Source organism: Mya arenaria, chromosome 8 (genome assembly GCF_026914265.1).
Source record: "Mya arenaria isolate MELC-2E11 chromosome 8, ASM2691426v1".
Taxonomy (NCBI): domain Eukaryota; kingdom Metazoa; phylum Mollusca; class Bivalvia; order Myida; family Myidae; genus Mya; species Mya arenaria.
In genome coordinates, this window is record NC_069129.1 from 1,833,533 (window position 1) to 1,856,087 (window position 22,555).

General features: G+C 37.9%; 2 protein-coding genes across 2 annotated transcripts in view; both read right to left on the reverse strand.

Moving 5' to 3' along the window:
- Positions 1 to 3,375: 3,375 nt before the first annotated feature.
- Positions 3,376 to 5,984, reverse strand: LOC128243771 (cholinesterase 1-like). The gene is made up of 2 exons (XM_052961706.1): positions 4,416 to 5,984; positions 3,376 to 4,071 (listed from the first exon to the last, which is right to left on the reverse strand). Exons 1-2 carry the CDS (start codon positions 5,897 to 5,899, stop codon positions 3,792 to 3,794), a joined length of 1,764 nt encoding a protein of 587 aa, XP_052817666.1. The 5' UTR covers positions 5,900 to 5,984; the 3' UTR covers positions 3,376 to 3,791.
- Positions 5,985 to 13,185: 7,201 nt separating this feature from the next.
- The window catches only part of LOC128243141 (membrane-bound transcription factor site-1 protease-like), a 33,701-nt gene continuing 24,331 nt past the window's right edge, over positions 13,186 to 22,555 (reverse strand). The window contains exons 22-26 of the mRNA XM_052960704.1: positions 20,648 to 20,725; positions 19,063 to 19,200; positions 18,354 to 18,476; positions 17,786 to 17,912; positions 13,186 to 16,217 (exon numbers count right to left, since the gene is read on the reverse strand). Coding sequence (XP_052816664.1) covers positions 15,875 to 16,217; positions 17,786 to 17,912; positions 18,354 to 18,476; positions 19,063 to 19,200; positions 20,648 to 20,725 — 809 coding nt within the window. The 3' untranslated portion in view covers positions 13,186 to 15,874. The remainder of the gene's footprint in view (positions 16,218 to 17,785; positions 17,913 to 18,353; positions 18,477 to 19,062; positions 19,201 to 20,647; positions 20,726 to 22,555) is intronic.

The window sequence follows — 22,555 nt, forward strand, 5'->3', positions numbered from 1 at the left end:
GTTCATTTACAGATGCATTACGAGAAACCGATACTTCGTTTCATCCAAAGATGCATTACGTGAAACGGATACATCGTTCATTTACAGATGCATTACGTGAAACGGCTATATCGTTCATTCACAAATGAATTACGTGAAACGGCGACATCGTTCATTTACAGATGCATGCCGTGAAACGGCAATATCGTTCATTTACAGATGCATGCCGTGAAACTGATACATCGTTCATTTACATATGCATGCCGTAAAACGGCTATATCGTTCATTTACATATGCATGCCGTGAAACGGCAATATCGTTCATTTACAGGTGCTTGCCGTGAAACGGATACATCGTTCATTTACAGATGCATGACGTGAAACGGATACATCGTTCATTTACAGATGCATTACGTGAAACGGATACATCGTTCATTTACAGATGAATTATGTGAAACGGATACATCGTTCATTTACAGATGAATTATGTGAAACGGATACATCGTTCATTCACAGATGCTTTGCGTGAACCGATACACCGTTCATTTACAGATGCATTACGTGAAACGGATACATCGTTCATTTACATATGCATTACGTGAAACTGATATATCGTTCATTTACATATACATTACGTGAAACTGATACATCGTTCATTCACAGATGCATTACGTGGAACTGATACATCGTTCATTTACAGATGCATTACGTGAAATTGATACATCGATCTGTATCATCTATTCATTTTATGTTCTGAAAAGGGTGTATAATTCATCGGCGGTGTTAAACTTGATTTAAATTGGATATTCTAACTCATTTCAATAGTTTGCTGTCGCGGTCGTTTCTGTAAAATGCTACCTTATATGCGATTATATCCGACGCGCCATATACCAACCTCACACCATACTGTTATCGATCAAAATTCCAAAAAACAACAACAATTGCATCGCTATCTAAACATTTAACATCGCTACGTTTGACAGGATTTGTGTTCAGTGTATACATGAGGCAGGGCAAATGTTAAGTACCTACGTATGGAAGTGTTTAACGGATACGTTAGGCAGCGTTGATGTTAAAAGCCTACGTAAGGCAGAATTCATATTAAAAGCCTACGCAAGGTAGCGTTCATTTTAAAAGCATACGTAGGGAAGCATTCATGTTAAGTGGCTGCGTAGCGTAGCTATCATATTTAAAGCCTACGTAGGGCAGCGTTCATCTTAAAAGCATACGTAGGACAGCGTTCATTTTAAAAGCCTACGTAGGACAGCGTTCATCTTAAAAGCCTAAGTAGGGCAGCGTTCATCTTAAAAGCATACGTAAGGCATCGTTCATATTTAAAGCCTACGTAGGGCAGCGTTCATTTTAAAAGCATACGTAGGACAGCGTTCATTTTAAGAGCCTACGTAGGGCAGCGTTCATCTTAAAAGCCTACGTAGGACAGCGTTCATTTTAAAAGCCTACGTAGGACAGCGTTCATCTTAAAAGCCTACGTAGGGCAGCGTTCATCGTAAAAGCCTACGTTGCGCAGCTATCATATTTAAAGCCTACGTAGGGCAGCGTTCATCTTAAAAGCCTACGTAGGGCAGCGTTCATCTTAAAAGCCTACGTAGGGCAGCGTTCATCTTAAAAGCCTACGTAGGGCAGCGTTCATATTAAAAGCCTACGTAGGGCAGCTATCATATTTAAAGCCTACGTAGGGCAGCGTTCATGTTAAAAGCCTACGTAAGGCATCGTTCATGTTAAAAGCCTACTTAATGCAGCGTTCGCGTTAAAAGCTTACGTGAGGCAGCATTCGTGTTAAAAGTCTACGTAGGGCAGCGTTCATCTTAAAAGCCTACGTAGGGCAGCGTTCATCTTAAAAGCATACGTAGGGCAGCGTTCATCTTAAAAGCCTACGTAGGGCAGCATTCGTGTTAAAAGTCTACGTAGGGCAGCGTTCATGTTAAAAGCCTACGTAAGGCAGCGTTCGTGTTAAAAGCCTACGTAGGGCAGCGTTCATGTTAAAAGCCTACGTAGGGCAGCATTCGTGTTAAAAGCCTACGTAGGGCAGCGTTCATGTTAAAAGCCTACGTAGGGCAGCATTCATGTTAAAAGCCTACGTAGGGCAGCATTCATGTTAAAAGCCTATGCAGGGCAGCGTTCATGTTAAAAGCCTACGTAGAGCAGCGTTCATTTTAAAAGCCTACGTAGGGCAGCATTCATGTTAAAAGCCTACGTAGGGCAGCATTCATGTAAAAAGCCTACGTAGGGCAGCATTCATGTTAAAAGCCTACGTAGGGCAGCATTCATGTTAAAAGCCTACGTAGGGCAGCATTCATGTTAAAAGCCTACGTAGGACAGCGTGGCTTACTTAAGGCGTATTTTATGTCAAGCCTGTATTGTGACGACGTGTAGGATATACATATTACACAAAAACTCAAGAACGTCAAATTATGGCAATGTAGGACTAGGTTACAACATAAAATCGAGTTAGCATACGTGGTCAAGCTACTGATCCAAAACTGATATCAAAACTCTCGTTGGGGAAACTCAATAACCTCTATGTTAGCCCGTCTAGAGAAACTATAATTGTATAACTTTCTTCCCGTATTAGTTTAAATGCTTTGTACTTGCCAATCTTTCGAAATATCTACATTCAATCTCAAAAGATCTTTGGTTGAAGCAGATCATTGCATACAACAATATAAACCCAAACTTCCACAACGTTTTAATGAATGACTGCGGGATGTCCACACTTGACCAGACAAACAATTATTGCACTGATTTCTTATCCCTGTAGGCATACAAATTGTCAAGGTCGACTTGACCAATGTGGTCAGTTAGACAATGGTATATTTCAATATTGATTAAAGGATAAGTTTCGACGTACCAAAAGTGTTCTGAAGTTCTTTTGTCAACAAAGGGTTTTCATATGACATCCTATCATAGTATTTACATGGTTTGTAACTGCGTTACCCTTGACATAGCAATTCTCTGCCTTGTCCAGTGGTTTCTTTGTAAATATGGCCCATATTTCCATATTCACACCAATTGACTTAATCATACCTTTCAACTTCCACCTTTGTCAAAGATGCATTCATTCGGGGCCATTGGTGGCTCTAGACAACCTGTCATTTATTTCTTTATTCGTTGATATAAAATAGGCATACTGGCCACAATAAAACGCCTCAGGGTAAAATGCTTTAAATTATCAATCACGACCACTAAGATATAAACAACAGCTCCAACGCGCTTACACTAGACAGTTTGTTAAAATAGAACGACTGTATAGCAAACTTTTAATACGATAATGCAACTTTTGTTCTAATGTGTGTTTCCATGTTCTCATCTCCGATTTACACAGGACTCGCTGAGGGTAATATTTGTCAAAAAGCTATAATTAATAGTTGGTGTTTATTTTTGGTATCATAAACAATTCAGTCAACAGGGCGATTGGTAGTGTTTGATAACAATGCTCTTGGTGCAGAAAATTAAACCAACATGGTGTAACAAAACTTACCAGTTTTTAACCTGGAATCATTATAGACAATACTTACTTCAATCAAATCAAATTTGATAGGAAAGAAAATAAGGATTTGGTTGAAATATAGTTTAATGTCAAAACTAATGCATTGTTTAATGATGTTCAATATAAAACCTACATATGTAATTGCACAATCGCTATAGTTCGAAAATCGTTTGAGTATTTTATTATTTGCAAATAAATTCATCAGTAAAACTGTATTCATATACGACTTGTCAAATATTTGGTTCAGGTATGTGCTGTACCACTATTACAAATAATGTGGACACAGGAGCCCAGCTTGTGTTGAATTACATCGCAAACAAGACGATAAGCGCAGAACACAACAATGACAATGTAACCGTTATTGCCTCTCCCCCGGCTACACAAGGGGCCCAATCACCGCCTTCTTTATTCTCCGACATTTCACGGATGGCTGGGACCACGTCCGTCCAGTAGCTGACCTGTTCCCGCCGGAAGTGCGTCCCTGTTTGGTACTCGGCCTTGCCGGCGGCCAGATGGATGTAGGTGGCGTCTTCCGGCTCGAACACTGGCCAGAATGTCAAGCTGCCGTCCATTGCGTTTGGATCTCTGTATAAACAAGATATTATCCAAACTTCATATATTGAGAAGAAATGACAAAAATAAGAATAAGAATCAAGATCACCTAAATTGTCATATAAAAAGATGAGTTAAAATCTGTTTTAGACGATATGTTTTGTTTTGTAAATGCATGCCTTTCTTTGATAAATAAAAGCCAAATTAGGACCAACGTTAGCGTTGGCGCAATCTTTGTCTACCTACCTACAGGTATGTTTAAACGCCTATGTGTATATTAAAGTACAACAGCGATTCAGTATGCTCGTATTAAACCGAGACCGTGGAATTTATATTATTACAATGATTCAGATTTCATAATGTCCAAAGATGCCCACCCTGTTTTAGCGAAATTTGTCCAATACTTCATGACGTCCAAAGCCAATTGTACATCTTGTGCTGGTAAATACAGCTCTGCTTCCTCGTAAGGGCCAGGGAAGCCAAGAACATAGCCAACTTCATCTGCGTGGTTCGCACCTTCCAGCCATTCAGGTGCCGTGGAATAAGACGGTCTGTGGTCGAAGACGTACATATATGTGTTTCCGGTGCCACCAGAGTTTGCGTGCGATTTCAACATCTTTGTAATGGATGTCGTAAAGCTAGCATCCATAGCACTTTGCAGTACAGCACTTCTCAGTGTTGTTGGGTCATCTGGATTGTTCCAGTCGGTGTACTGGTGTCTCAAAGATGCAATGAGCGCGTCAGATGCCTTTGTATTACGGGCCATGAAAAATGCATTCATGTATTGGGCAAACTGGGATTCGGACATTCCGTCCTTTATATCGTCTATTGTCTGTAGAATAAATGGCGCAAACACTATCAATGTCAATCCACCTTCATTCGTGTTTTGGCCAATCAGGATGTCCAAGTCACCAAACATTGACGTCGACATTCGGTCGTCATGAAACATTTGACCTGGGTCGTAACGAATAAAGTCATAGTCTTGAACTGGTTTGAACATATCTGTATTGCTGATCTTTTCTAAAATATCTGACAATGGAATTGACTGTAGACAACTGATCTTCTCATACATGTCCATATCGTTGCAACCTAAACGTTTAGTGAACTCCTCAAACTGCTCCTCGGGATGGCTTGAAAAGCTCAAGCTTGGGCTGCTCTCGGCGATGGCCCTCTGGAAAAGGTCCCAGTTCCCATCGTAATTGGCTTGATAAATGACGGAAGCCGCACCGGCCGACCCCCCAAATATTGTCACTCTATTAGTGTCACCACCGAAGGCCTTGATATTGTCGCTGACCCACTTGATAGCTGTGTGTTGATCCCAAAGTCCGTAGTTGCCGTACATACCGTACTCTTTACTGGCCAAGAAACCAAACGCACCGACTCGGTAATTCATAGTGACATAAATTACGTCATATAGCCCTGAAAGCGCCGACGTCATGTAGAGATCCTGTGATCCAACCTGAAATGCACCTCCATGGATCCAGACCATGACAGCTTTCGGTTCCGTGCCGCCAATGGCTCCATCAGGCACAATGACATTTAGGTTCAAACAGTCCTCGCTGAATCCCATATCAATGCCGTTCTGGACCCTTTGAGGACATCGGTGCCCTGGTGTTGACGCATTAAATGGTGCGTCGAATGGAGCCTTCTTGGTGGGCTTCATAAACCGCCCATATCCTTCCGTTGATTCAGCATAAGGTATACCGAGGAATCGGGTCACGTAGTACGAGGATCCATTAAACGTGTCCTCAATCCTCTCTCCAATTATAGAACCGACATAGGTATCGACGGTAACCTGTTGCGCGACAGTTACACATATTGGTGCAAAACACAACAAAATGAAAACAAGTCCTTTAACCATGATGAAGATTTCCCTCTGACAGTATTCTTACAAAACACGCTTAAATGGAACATTGAAAAGCATAGAATCTACCTCGTTTTGAAAGCCTTCAAATATAAAGCGCAGTAAGGCAAGGATTAACAGTGTATACCATACAGTCAATACTAGGGTACAGTGTATACCATACAGTCAATACTAGGGTACAACCAGGCTGAGGTTAAAAACTAACACAATTAAATGTACATTTCGCAAGTAAAAATCCGTTTTGTACTATTCAGGACAGTGGTTCAAGGTCAGTCGAATAGCATGTCATGCGAATGCTGCCGTGTTCTGCTTTTAACACATACTGCAATTTTAGTGTACCCTATCCGCGACTACAAAATAGCCTTACATCATTCTGTTATCATTGAAAGTAGCATCACCGTAATGATTTGTATCATGGGCCACGTATGGGAGTGTTCATCAAACGATGTACTTATAAATAAGTCTTCACATTTAGTGGCTGCGAATGGATGGAGTCATGTTAAAGGGTATCGTAAGGCAAGATTAACGTTAAGTTGTTGAAATGTTCATGTTAAGTGGCTGCGTATGGCATGGTTCATGTTAAGTGGCTGCGTATGGCATGGTTCATGTCAAGTGGCTGCGTATGGCATGGTTCATGTTAATTCGCTACGTAACGAAGAATTAACGTTAAGTGGCCGAGCATGGAAGGGTTCATATCAAGTGGCTACACATGGCAAGGTTCATGAATAGTGGCTTCGTATGAAAGCGTACAACTTGAGTGGCTGCACATGGCAAGGTTCATGAATAGTGGCTTCGTATGGAAGCGTACAACTTGAGTGGCTGCACATGGCAAGGTTCATGAATAGTGGCTTCGTATGGAAGCGTACAACTTGAGTTGTTGCACATGGCAAGGTTCATGAATAGTGGCTTCGTATGGAAGCGTACAACTTTAGTGGCTGCACATGACAAGGTTCATGAATAGTGGCTTCGTATGGAAGCGTACAACTTTAGTGGCTACACATGGCAAGGTTCATGAATAGTGGCTTCGTCTGGAAGCGTACAACTTGAGTGGCTGCAGATGGCAAGGTTCATGAATAGTGGCTTTGTATGGAAGCGTACAACTTGAGTGGCTTCACATGGCAAGGTTCATGAATAGTGGCTTCGTATGGAAGCGTACAACTCGAGTTGTTACACATGGCAAGGTTCATGAATAGTGGCTTCGTATGGAAGCGTACAACTTTAGTTGTTACACATGGCAAGGTCCATGAATAGTGGCTTCGTATGGAAGCGTACAACTTTAGTTGTTACACATGGCAAGGTTCATGAATAGTGGCTTCGTATGGAAGCGTACAACTTTAGTGGCTGCACATGGCAAGGTTCATGAATAGTGGCTTCGTATGGAAGCGTACAACTTGAGTGGTTACACATGGCAAGGTTCATGAATAGTGGCTTCGTATGGAAGCGTACAACTCGAGTTGTTACACATGGCAAGGTTCATGAATAGTGGCTTCGTATGGAAGCGTACAACTTGAGTGGTTACACATGGCAAGGTTCATGAATAGTGGCTTCGTATGGAAGCGTACAACTTTAGTGGCTGCACATGGCAAGGTTCATGAATAGTGGCTTCGTATGGAAGCGTACAACTTGAGTGGCTGCACATGGCAAGGTTCATGAATAGTGGCTTCGTATGGAAGCGTACAACTTGAGTTGTTACACATGGCAAGGTTCATGAATAGTGGCTTCGTATGGAAGCGTACAACTTGAGTGGTTACACATGGCAAGGTTCATGAATAGTGGCTTCGTATGGAAGCGTACAACTCGAGTTGTTACACATGGCAAGGTTCATGAATAGTGGCTTCGTATGGAAGCGTACAACTTGAGTTGTTACACATGGCAAGGTTCATGAATAGTGGCTTCGTATGGAAGCGTACAACTTTAGTGGTTACACATGGCAAGGTTCATGAATAGTGGCTTCGTATGGAAGCGTACAACTTTAGTGGTTACACATGGCAAGGTTCATGAATAGTGGCTTCGTATGGAAGCGTACAACTGGAGTGGCTACACATGGCAAGGTTCATGAATAGTGGCTTCGTATGGAAGCGTACAACTGGAGTGGCTGCACATGGCAAGGTTCATGAATAGTGGCTTCGTATGGAAGCGTACAACTTTAGTGGTTACACATGGCAAGGTTCATGAATAGTGGCTTCGTATGGAAGCGTACAACTTTAGTTGTTACACATGGCAATATTCATGACAAGTGGCTTCGTATGGAAGCGTAGAATTTGAGTAGCCATGTATGGTAAGGTTAATGTTAAGAGGTTACGGCAGGAAGTGCTTATGTTAAGTGTACACATTGACTCGCATTGAATAACACAAACATACACACTTGCATTACACAATTTATATTTTTCAGTCACATTCATTTGATTATAAATCTCTTTGTTAATTAACTTTTAGTATTTTTTACAATAATACGCGTTGTTATGTATACTTAGGTATTATTTATACATATCAAACCATTTGAATACTCAGATCAAGAGTTGTCATAGGAGTGAAAAAAAATATCATACGCCGCCTGGACACAGAAATGGTTAACTATTTATTTAAAAAGGGGCTTTAACTTTGATAGATGGTAACCAAGGTCAAAATTGACTGTATTTTTAAGCATTAATCATGTGTAACAAACTGTTATAAAACTATTACATTTTCCATAAAGTATTGTCCACAAACCAACTTTTGACAAATACTTACGGCCATAATTACGTCCAAAATGGATAATGTTTAAACAAAGTCGAACTTGTCTTGTATTTTATGGTGTTTAACATGTGTACCAAAATATACCTAATCTGTCGACCCTGGCAGAAGTTAACGTCCGGACACCTTTTCTTTACAATTTTTAATTGAGAAGGGCCCATCAATAATAAGTGGTTTGTAACCTAGTCGAAAATGACCTATATTCTATGGTGTTAAACATGTGTACCAAAAGTTAAATATGTCATTCACGAGTAATCCGTACCCCGTAGTTTGGCGATTTTTTTTTAATTAAACGGTGACATTACTTCGTAGAATTGTAACCAATGTCGAATTGTGACTTGTAGTTTAGATGTTCCACATGTGTACCAAAACTTATTTCATTTTTCACAAGTTATCGCCCGGATAATACCGACTAAACACCCGACCGATCGACAAGCTCACTCCTGTATCCCCCTCCCCCCACACAACAACAACAAAAACACCCGACCGACCGACAAGCTCACTCCTGTATCCCCCTCCCCCCACACAACAACAAAAACACCCGACCGACCGACAAGCTCACTCCTGTATCCCCCTCCCCCCACACAAAAACAAAAACACCCGACCGACCGACCGACAAGCTCACTCCTGTATCCCCCTCCCCCCACACAAAAACAAAAACACTTTGTTTGGTCGGGAAACAATAATACAGCTAAATCTTAAACTACCATGAATATTGGTTTCTAGCTACAAGCACTGTGTATGATAAAAGCGTCACCCAGAAAGCTATTCTAAATGAATCACATTGAAATAATACAAAGTGAGGTCCAGCTGAAATGTAAAATAAAATGTAGATTATCAAAGTTCTGACGGGAATCTTTAACTTAGTGATCTTGTATTGGGTGTTTTAAAGGTATGGATCCTGTTTTCAGAGCTAATGAAAAGTCTAAAAACATATACTGATGACTATTGTGTCTACTAATACAACTTGTTCACACAAGACAAGAGAACCATGAAGGGAACGTCATTTCTCGTCCGTTGGTATCTGTTTTAGTGCAATAGGTGCCACAACTCTAGAACATATTAAGGCCAGAGTTATAAGCCTTGTTTGTCATGTATGTCTTGTCTTTGGAAATATATGTACCAAAGTTATCAAAAAACATATAATATATATAAATATATATATACTATTTACTTTTCTAATAATCGACTAAGCCGACAATATTGTAGCTGGGTGCACGACGACGTTTGCCTGTCCTTGCTATTTTTCTTTGTCGAACAAGAGTTATGCGCCATGGTGTACATGGGCGCAGTTCTCGTGCAACATGTCTACCATTTTCATTTGAATATATTGAACAGTTCGAGTTACGGCAATTTGCACGATGCTGCCACCGACGACAGCAAGGCATTCAAAATCGACCAACCTTGTATTCGTCAAGAGTACTCAACGCACCGAAAGGGAGTGAAATCATCAATGTATTAAAGATCAGAAAACGTCTGATTTATTTAAGAAAATTGTCTCAGTGTAAAGGGAATGCCCAAAGGAATTTTCGCAATGGGTACGAAATACCCAAAAGGGTCTTGGTATGATTGGTACAAAACATCCACACTGTATCTGGGTACGACTCTTTCATGGTATGGAACTTCGCGTACGAACACAAAAACTCCCACGTTTCGTGTGCTAATACATTCTTCTAATAAACTTGTTTAAGTTCAATATCAAACTCAGTGTATTGCCGGTGTAATTTTTATGATCATAATATTCATTTTAACTAAAAAATGTAGAAATGTTCGCAATGTTAACATTCCCATGCGTATTTTTCGTACGATCATCAATTCAGTCAGGCGTTTTACAAACAGGTAAATAGGCTTTGACCTTTTACATCAATTGTAAGACTGTGGTAACTACCCGCGAAGCCCTGGAGCGTGTAGTACATTTTAACACTATACGTTAGAACTGCCAAACGGTTTCTGAAATGCTTATTTGCACTAATAACAACTTCAACCTCAAAGTTTATTGGCAAAAATCGGCATACAAATGCCTATGGCCATTAAATTTAACACAAGAGCTGACGTTGAAGATATTTACATCGTCAATAAAAATGACAAATTAATCAGCTTTCAATAGCGTTCCATTACACTCGAAAATTGTTATAAACGACCTTTTAAGTGACACAGAAGTGTTAAACCAATCACACTCACTTTCAATTTCACACCATACTTAACATCCAGATTACGGACAGTAAAGACGGGGACATGTTGGCCTTTCCACATATATGACCAGCATTTCAAGCTACTAATGCTTGTTAGCACAATATATAATTTATCTGTAAAATGTTTCATAATCATTTACAATAGAGCTCAAGCCACAACTGTTCATGATGTTTTGTCGTCGTTTTACCTACAATCCCCCTATTCACTTTTCACTAAAGTTAACTAACAAATATCTCGCCATAGCAAACAATAACGTTCATCTACGATCTGATCGAGGTGATAATATGATTTTTATACCATTTTCTAATAGCGCATCCAGTGCATTTTTTTCGAATTTCAGTTTTTTATGTCCTTTTTCTTAATTATGTTTAAGTCACGATTAGCTACGGCAAGTTTAGTCTTACCTTTGTACACTTGTATTTGTCTGTCATACCTATAAATGTGCTAAGTTTTGGTCTTAACATATAATATGTGCAATTTGAATATCTTACTAGTTCTTAACCGCATGAATATGTCTTATCTGTGATTATTATCTTACAATCTATAACTAGCCTTTTTAAACCTTGTTAGGATCTAAGTTCAATATGCCTTTCACTTCGTGTTCTTTTAGATACATATATGTTTAATATTCTTTATAAAAGATTTTAATGCCTAATTACACATGCAATTTTTTTCTTTTATATAAATCCTGTTGTTACGGTATTTGTTAAACGATCATGTTCGTAAAAAGCTTTACATAGCTTATGTTTCAAATATTATATATAGAATCCGACAATAAACAAATATTGACTTGACTTGACTTAATTACCCTCTTATACAATTTATAACAGATAACAAGTAAAGTGTGAACTTGTGAAATTCCTCTTTTTATTCAAATAGGCATTCCGACAGGTTGTGAAGTCAAAATTGAAATAAAAGCTTAGCTGAACTAAACCTTTTCATTGTATCATCAGACATTCATTTCATATACTTAAACACATTTATGAAAAGACAACTGAATAAAGAAGAGTAACATAACAAAATGTTAAAATCAACAACAAGACATGTTAGATGAAAGCGATACTAAAACTGGTGGGGTGATGGTGACTGAATGTTTGAAAGTTTGAGTGTGTCACGTGAAAAATTGCGTCATAAATGCCACGTCAGAGTTTGATTGAGAGTTAAGTTTCTTATAACACTTCGAAGAACCTTTTCACAAAACGGCGGTCTGGCGGAGCACTGTCAAAATATTATTTTGGAAACAAGTTTGTGAAGTGATTGGTGAAATTAATCACCTTATCATACTCCAGTAATACAACGAGGGCGGGGCTTATAAAGCAGCATAGACTGCCCTTAGTTTCATTAAAAATGGTGTAGTAAAAAAGTTATCTTTGGTTTAAGTCTTTATTTTAAGCAAAACGTTGCCTTCTAAGTAGCATATATGACGTAATTTATCACGTGGTTTGCACACACAGTAATATGTCTATAAACGCTACCAGGTGATCACTTTATTCGATAAAAAGTTGTTTCCCTGTACCGTAAATGTTGCCACTACAAATGTTCATGGGATCAATCTGGTAATTTAATCACAAATTTCATTCTGTTGATACTGAGGGTCCTCGAGTCGAAATATTTTCAATTAACACAAAAAGACTTCGTCATGTTCTTGTTAAGTGAATATCTTTAGACATCAGTCGTTAATATAACATTATACATTATTATGGTAAATACAATACTAGTACAAGCTGCTTACACTGCAATTATCAAAATGACCAAAATAATGCGGGCACTCCTCCTGTTTATCTCTTATTAACTGTCTTTGCCAGAAGGCTTAAATTATTATTCAAATTAGTAGATGATCCGATTTTGTGAGGATAGATGTAATCTGATAAAAACAATAGCAGAACAACATAAGTACTGACTAACCACTGTATCTACTATCTAGGGTAATGAGAATGCTTATCCTTCTTAGTCTTGCACACATTTGTTACAGTTAAGAGTCAAATAAGATATAACATGTGATTGAATTAATTAACCGTGAATCTGTGTGTACATATATATATATATATATATATATATATATATATATATATATATAGAAATATGTGTCTAAATATCACCGAAATCATAACTTATTAACTTTTCATATTATACCTTAATATTGTTAACATTCTTGTTATTGTTATACCCATTCTCACAATATTCATGTAACATGTTAAACATATAATTAATTAATTAACTCTGTTATAATTGTCACATGCCATGTTTTGTTTCTATACATATTGTTGTGGCGATAAGCTTTTTATGCTTAAGTCGAATAAAATTTCTGTTTTGTTCTGTTCTGTGATATATAATAATATCATGACAAACAATAATGGACTGGAGAAAGTATTGTTACTGTCAGTAAGATAACAAAATAAGGTGAAATAAACACAGAGAAAAATGGACATCCAGAGCTCCAGATAAGGTGGATGTTGACGGGAGTGTTGTCTTGTGTTGTGGGGAAAAGTACCCAGAGAAAACTCCACTTGTCCGGCTTCGTGACCACTCAACAAACACACATACACCCAGGCTGGGAATTGAACCCGGGTTGCATGGTGAGAAGCGAGTGCGCTAGCACTGCACTTTTCGGACAGCCTGTTGTTTACTTGGCATGCTTATCAGCAGGAAAGTATGTAAATTAAAGCAGAGAGAAGCCTGTACTTCCAAGTATAGTATAATAAATAAATATTTCAGTTGGCACTGAAATTATTTTAGTGCCATAGTTTCATTATTTCGCAAAAGTAAATATGTGAACTGAACTTTAGCAAACATTGAAATTGCACATGGGGCTGAGGAAATATATGATGTATTCAATGCCCAAACATCTTACCTGGAGCTCTGAAATTTGCCTCTCAGATATCATTTACAAATCACTGTGTACCCTGGTAATGGCTCATGTTATCAACTATCCTGACTTCAAAACAACAACACAAACAATATAACTGTACAAAACCAGCAAAATCTAGAAATCATTTACTTTCACTCTCATGTCATGGTAAAGACATTCTCTAAACCTGTATAGGTAGCATTACCATGTCACTAACATACTTTTGTCATCAATGTTATTTCAAATACTAACTCTAATATGGTGTAAGAAAATAGAATATAATTAATACATTCACCATATGACATGACAATCATCTCTTAAGGAAAATAAATAAATAAGTACAAAAGTGAAAGATAAAAAAAACAATTAAATCAATACATAAATATTATAAAAATCATATATACATATTTGATGATAAAAATTTAGCTGTATAATTTTTCAATATTTATTTTTGTTTGTGAGAAAGTTAATGAAGACTCGAACAATAATAATATTAACATTCGAGCAATATTTTTTCTCAATATCCTACATTATATTTTCACATTATCCTAAATATATCTGACTCTCAATCAGCAAAAGATAACAAATATTGCACCTTATGACAATTTTTGGAGTAAAAAGTGATTATATTTATAATTTCATGGTTGTGTGATTCACCCTACTAGCAGTAAAATGTTACCTTGGATTCACAAACATACCAAACTAAAACAATTGACCAGGGGATGTAGTCAATAACAATCCTTAGATCTAACTTCAATTTAGCAAGTCTTCTAACAGCTGATAATTGTCAATCCTGAAAATAGCTTCAGCTCTGTTTGGATATGAGGGTTGTAGCCCAAAGCAGGGGAAACCGACTCAGTCATCTTTTGAAATTGTTTCCAAAGTCATCTAAATATTTTTCAAGGAACTTCCATCCATTTTTGAATTTGATGCAAATATATGAGGGAAAAGCAATCATTACAACTGTACAATAGTCAAAAGTTAAAATCTCTATCCTGGCTTCAGAATTAATCCCAGCCCTAGAACCCCGATTACAGAGTTAATTCCAAACTCTAGAACCCCTGATTTCAGAATTAATCCCAACTCTAGAACCCCTCATTTTTCAGAATTAATCCCCAACTCTAGAACCCCTCATTTCAGATTGTATCCCCAACTCTAGAACCCCTGATTTCAGAATTAATCCCAACTCTAGAACCGCTGATTACAGAATTAATCCTAAAGTCTAGAACCCCTGATTCAGAATAAATCCCAAACTCTTATAACCCCTGATTTCAGAATTTATCAAACCTCTAGAACCCCTGATTTCAGAATTTATCCAACCTCTAGAACCCCTGATTTCAGAAATTATCCAACCTCTAGAACCCCTGATTTCAGAGTTAATCCCCAAGTCTAGAACCCCTGATTTCAGAATTTATCCAACCTCTACAACCCCTGATTTCAGAATTAATCCCAACTCTAGAACCCCTCATTTCAGAATTAATCCCAACTCTAGAACCCCTCATTTCAGATTGAATCCCCAACTCTAGAACCGCTCATTTCAGAATTAATCCCTAACTCTAGAACCCCTGATTTCAGAATTTCCCCAACTCTAGAACCCCTCATTTCAGAATTAATTCCAACTCTAGAACCGCTGATTACAGAATTAATCCTAAAGTCTAGAACCCCTGATTCAGAATAAATCCCAAACTCTTATAACCCCTGATTTCAGAATTTATCCAACCTCTAGAATCCCTGATTTCAGAATTTATCCAACCTCTAGAACCCCTGATTTCAGAATTTATCCAACCTCTAGAACCCCTGATTTCAGAATTTATCCAACCTCTAGAACCCCTGATTTCAGAGTTAATCCCCAAGTCTAGAACCCCTGATTTCAGAATTTATCCAACCTCTACAACCCCTGATTTCAAAATAAATCCCAACTCTAGAACACCTGATCACAGAGTAAAATCTGAGTATTTTAGGTGGACTGTAGAATTAATAAGCAAAACAGAGGCAGTCAAAACTTGACAATGGATATGGGATTCAATACAGTTCAATATCATCGTGTCTGTGTTTACTTACTGAGGCATCTTTGGATTGTATTTCGATGTAAACTTTATCAAGCACATTTCCTTTTTACTGCTAGTAAATAATTTACAAACGTCTTCTCTTAAAATATCACAGCAATCAATTTACAAGTTACATTATTAAGGTGACACTCATACTGATGGGGATTTGTAAGTTCTTCCATACATCAAATTGCTGTACTTTTGAGCCCGAGGTCGTTTTCTCCTTGGTTTTGATCGCCGTTTGTAATACTGATTGAGCATGAACAGTATCACCAAGGCAGTTCCCAGAAACGCTAAAGCTGGAAAGAATGTATTCCTGTCCACCTCATGCTTGTGCGAGTGTCTACTTTCACTCTCCTCTGGCTCTTTGACAGGCAATTCTTTCATTTCACTCTCCATGTCAGCCATATTCTCTTGAGGAAGGGAGAGTAACGGCACATGGTTGATGTCAAAGTTGTTGACAGAAAGAAGCTTCTGAGGTTGATACAAGTTTCTGTTAGAACAAAAAGTAATAGGGTAATATCTAAAAACTGTCGTACTGATCACTAATTACTACAGACATAGACATTGAAACTTAATTACATAATCTAAGCAACATTGCAAACCAGGAGCATTTCTTTCTTTTTTTCCACAAAAAAAATAAAAAGTGTAACAATCAATCTCTTGAGACTTATTAGTATAAAAGTGATCATCAATTAAATTTTTGGCAGCAATCCAAAATCGGTACACGCTCTGTTGATAATTGAAAAATGTAATGAGCCCTTGAAGCATTTTATCAACACAAAGTATCTGATGTCCAATAAGATGAACTTTTGATGACCTGAATCACATGAATAGGTTTAATGTGTATAGAGTCTTCTGATTTCAGTTGAACTAAAGAACAAAAGTACAAACTGTACAGTCAGGTACATTTACGCTTAAGAGAGTTTGAGAAATTAGGCAATTATCCATTTAAATTTGCTTTCATGCACTATTAAACAAATACTTTTTAAAGTGAGACTCTTGTTCAAAATCAATACATACACAATCATGTAAAACAAACATAGATTTTAAGTGATAAACCTTAAACTACTTACTTATACTGATTGGTGAGTGCTGAAATATTTACTGTGATCTACTATCATCTCATAAGGTAGAAATGCTATGTTTTCTGCACCTTTCTTTTAAATTAAACCCAGTGTCTTTTATAAGAACTATTGTTTTACGACATTAATCCATCTTTTTTGATATATTAAAACAATTGTATTAATTGTGAAAAATATTATTTGGGAGTAAAAGTGCATCTTTAAAATGAAACAAATTTTGTAGGAAATTAAACAAGAGAATAGCAGGTGTATGGCAATGCTCATCTGCAGCACATTGTGTTAATCTTTGATGTCCACAGGAAATCTTTTGACTTGTTGACTCATTAAAACAATTTGATTAGTTAGTAGTAATAATTGGAAAAAATCAACCTATCAATAAGGGCTATTCCCGTAAAATGTTTATGGTATGGTATAAAGTATATGGTTGGGTGTCTTTATTCGCTAATTTGGACCCCCAAAAAAGTAAATTTGCTTCTGTAAGGGAGAGGTATTATTTAAAAGTGCCTTCACCAACAGGGTTATATGTTTAAATGCAATAGCCCCAATCATTTAAGATAACTTAACCAAAATAAAAACTTTTATACAATTGGCTGCTGTTGGTTTATTCCAGTCATTTAAGGGGCATACCTTGACAATTCTTACAGCCAAAATCGCATGTATGGACATTGCTGCACAAGGCTTAAAACTACTGGTAACATGTGTACAAAGTCTCATGTGATTATCTTGTTAACAGTTTATACAGTTTTCGAGTAATGGCTTCCTAAGATTTTAATTTTTCATCACTTTTTATTCTGGGCAATAAAGGTCATAGCTGGGTAATTATGCATGCCAGAGTTTTAGCCCTTGCTATAAATGTACATATTGTAACTGGTAATGTGTTCCACGTTTGATGCGCATAACTTGAAAGGCGTTTAAATTATTGCCATGAAAAGGTGCCTTGCGAAAATTGTTTAATAATTTTATTATTCCTACTCACGATGGTGCGGTGATATTGAGGGGGTTGGGCTTTGCCCACACCAGGCTGGGACAAGGGGGCAGGGGGCGTGCCCGAGGAGTGCCCATGTGACCTTCTATCACCTTAGAGTACCGATGAAGGTGGTTACCTGGAAAACATAACATTATAAAACATACAAAGAAATACAATCACAATGATATTTTAATGAAAGTACACAAATACTTGCTATCTGATGTCTTAAAATAAATTACATTCACTTTGAAACTTCGTTTCATGAAAGAATATACTATGTAATACAATACTTATAATTTAAAATAAACAATATATAAAAACTTAAATTATTGTAAGAATATTTGTTTTTTGAAAATTACAATAGCTTGATTATGAAAAACACATTGTTTACTGATCATGTTTTCTAGATGTGTGAAGATCTTGTTACTGTTTTTGATAATCACACTTACATATTGAGACTAAATGAAACCAATTCTATTCAATCGATATTTATTTAAATAATCAAAAATTACATGTATAGTTAAATCAATATTTATCAAAACTATCATCGCTTCTGCTAAATATAGTAGTGTGTAACCTTCCATTCTCTCAGGTAGCTGTTTTATGGGTGGCAGAGTTACTAACTCCTGGTCTTCGAATACGGGAGCCAGCATGTTGTGGCTAGTGTACTCCAGCAGAGCACTCAACAGCCAGAAACAGTCTGAAATATACAGCAGCACTCAACAGTCCGAAAACAGTCTAAAACTTACAATATAATATTTCATATTGTTGACATTGTAAGCTACATCAATAAAATGATAACAAATTATTGTTGCTTTGTAGTAATATTCTGACCCTAAAAAAGTGGTTAAACTATTAAGAAGTGAACCTTCTACCTAGCATTGAAGGCCACAGAATTATTAAAAGAAAATGGGCAGAATCAGTTAACTTGAATTTAAAGGCATTTAACAAGTAACATATTAATTGTTTCATTTTTTATGGACATATCAGCATGGGAAACTTGTAATTACATGCATTAAATTAACTAAATGTGTTTTATCTTTATATATTATGGTTTGTGAAATACTCCCCTTTCACAAGAATGCCAAAAATTGCATGTTCTTTTTTAAAAAAAATATAAGCATACAGGTTTTAAAAATAATTAGATTAACATTAACTTAAATGACCTAGGTTAAAGAAAATGTTCATATTGTACAGGCAAACATTAAACATTGTACACTGTACAGGTCATGTGTATTTAAAAACCCAAATATACCGGTAATTCACAAACTTTTATAATCTCTTACCTTTCTTCATATGGCTGTTATCAAGGCAGTTAGAGTCACCATACAGGGCCACCCTGCCCCCACCCCCTGGAGTCTGGTGTAGACCCAGGACCGGCACATCCTGGGCATTAAGAGTATCCCCACTCACTACCTCATGACCTGGGGAAAAATGCAACAAGCTACTTCAGTATAGACTGATATTTGAAATGTGGTATATATGGCCACCATGCTCCCACCCCCTGGAGGCTGGTAGAGTAGAACCAAGGTCCAGTTCATCATCGGCTATACAGGTATCCCCACTCACTACCTCATGACCTGGGAGAGAATACATCAAGCTTCTTGAGTATAGACATGTATTTGAAATGTGGTATAGTATGACAGGGCCACCTTGCCTCACACCCTGGAGTTTGGTCAAGATCCAGGTCCCCTTCATCATCGGCTGTTGGGGTATCCCCATTGACTACTTCATGACCTGGGAGAAAACACATAAAGCTACTTAAGTATAGACTTATATTTTGAAATAAGGTAAATATACGGCAGGGCCACCTTGTCCCCACACCCTGGTGTCTGTTGAAGAGTCAGGACTGGCACATCCTTGGCATTACAAGTATTACTCGTCATCATGACCTGGCAGAAAATGCATAAAAAAACTCAGTTATGTAATGACATACACATGTAATTGATGCATTACATACTGTCCGGACAGTCTGAGCCACCATATCTTGTCTGCAGAAATTTGGTGAAGATCCAACATTATCATTCTTTTTTCAGCACACATTAAGATACTTGTATTCTGAATATGATCATGCGATAATATCTAATCTACATGTTGGTGCTGTTAGTGATGGCTGACAGAACAAGAACAGTCTTACTAGATTATTTGAAAATGAAAGCCAATGTTTTTTGTTCGCCAACAGATTACCTGTACCTTTAAGTTCAGCTATCTGTTCAAATAAAACTTTCAGTTGGCCTTGAGAAATCTTTCTTCTACACATGCACTGGTAGACCATGGTATTAAACTTAAACTTTCCTCTTCATTTTGTACATGCCATCAATGTTCATCTACTCTGACCTGTATGATGTGGATTCCAACCTGGATATTGACTACATGCTGTCAACTTATACAAAGCACACATACCTGGATCGCAAAGGACACATATAGATGTCCACATGAACACATACCCTTACAAGCAGCATTCCACTACCTCTCTTATATTTTATATATGTACAGTTCATTTACCCCCCCCCCCCTTCTAGGTTTTTCCTTTCATCTTTTCAAAAGAAGATAGTGTTTGATATACAACAATGACAATAGGACACTGTATCTTTATCTTTAATTATAATGGTCAAACAGCTCCAGGCTCAGTAATTTTCAGTAACTTATGCCCCCCAAAACCATTTAGACCATCACTGTGAAGTGAAATTATCAAAGCTGAAAGGAACCTGACTTTCCATTATTGTAATTACATTATTTAAGTAGATGTCAACAGTTTAAGATAGGTGATGTACAAAGAAGCTCATTGTGTAGACATCTACTTGTATTCTACAATAAGTAAAACCCTTTTAAGTGAAACTCCAAATACTATTGTGTGCCTGGCATAATCACCTTGATCCTTTAATGGTTTTGTCACAATTACACCTTCCTTAGGAAACTTGGCAATGCTTGTCCCTGAGGCATATTGCACTGAAATGAGATAAAACAAACATTATTGAAACTTCTTAATACCAAAGTCACACAAAAAACATAAATCAGAATTTCAGTTTGCCAGCAAAAGAGAAGGAAGTAATTATGTTCACTTTAGGGCACACAATATATCTTTCTCAGAAAACATTTCAAAACATCCCTCTGTTTTATTTCCTAAACAATAACATGAAGGTTTGAAAATTGCTCATATTTTAGATGAAATTAAAGGAACATCAGTAATAACAATAAGTTCAGGATGTATTATTATGAGGTTATATGTTATTAAGTATAAGGCGAAAGATAAAGAGATTTCACATCTAGATTAAATACAATGGGTTGGTTCCAGCAAATATTTTATACAAAATAGGAAACATTTTACACAATTCTAGTTTTACATTAAGTTGGTTTTGCCAATTAGTAGTTAAAAACTTTGAAAACAGTATGTATCACACATGTTTCCCCAATTTTTTACTACTAATTGGCAAAGCCAACTAACTGTTAAACTAGAATTTCCCAAATTGGATGTCTCCCCTCTCAGGATAGCCAATCAATGTTTCCAGTAAAGTTCACCATGATCACAACCTTGCACCTCCTGACCCCGAAATGAATAGAGGTTCTCTTGACCATGACCACAACCTTGCACCTTCTGACCCCAAAATCAATAGCGGTCCTATTGACCATGACCAAAACCTTGTACCTCCTGACCCTGAAATCAATAGCGGTCCATACGACCATGATCACAACTTTGAACCTTCTGACCCCGAAATCAATGGCGGTCCTATTGACCATGAGCACAACCTTGCACCTCCTGACCCCAAAATCAATAGCGGTCCTTACGACCATGACCACAACCTTGAACCTTCTGACCCCAAAATCAATAGCAGTCCTATTGACCATGACCACAACCTTGTACCTCCCAACCCCGAAATCAATAGCAGTCCTCTTGACCATGACCACAACATTGCAACTCCTGACCCCAAAATCAATAGCAGTCCTCTGACCATGACCACAACCTTGCACCTCCTGACCCCAAAATCACTAGCAGTCCTCTTGACCATGACCACAACCTTGCACCTTCTGACCCCAAATTCACTAGTGGTCCTCTTGACCATGACCACAACATTGCAACTCCTGACCCCAAAATCAATAGCAGTCCTCTGACCATGACCACAACCTTGAACCTTCTGACCCCAAAATCAATAGTGGTCCTCTTGACCATGACCACAACCTTGCACCTTCTGACCCCAAAATCAATAGCGGTCCACTTGACCATGACCACAACCTTGCACCTTCTGACCCCAAAATCAATAGCAGTTTGCTTGACCATGACCACAACATTGCACCTCCTGACCCCAAAATCAATAGCAGTCCTCTTGACCATGACCACAACCTTGCACCTCCTGACCCCAAAATCAATAGCAGTCCTCTTGACCATGACCACAACCTTGCACCTCCTGACCCCAAGATCAATAGCAGTCCTCTTGACCATGACCACAACCTTGCACCTTCTGACCCCAAAATCAATAGCAGTCCGCTTGACCATGACCACAACCTTGCACCTCCTGACCCCAAAATCAATAGCAGTCCTCTTGACCATGACCTCAACCTTGCACCTCCTGACCCCGAAATCAATAGCAGTCCTCTGACCATGACCACAACCTTGCACCTTCTGACCCCAAAATCAATAGCAGTCCGCTTGACCATGACCACAACCTTGCACCTCCTGACCCCAAAATCAATAGCAGTCCTCTTGACCATGACCACAACCTTGCACCTTCTGACCCCAAAATCAATAGCGGTCCACTTGACCATGACCACAACATTGCACCT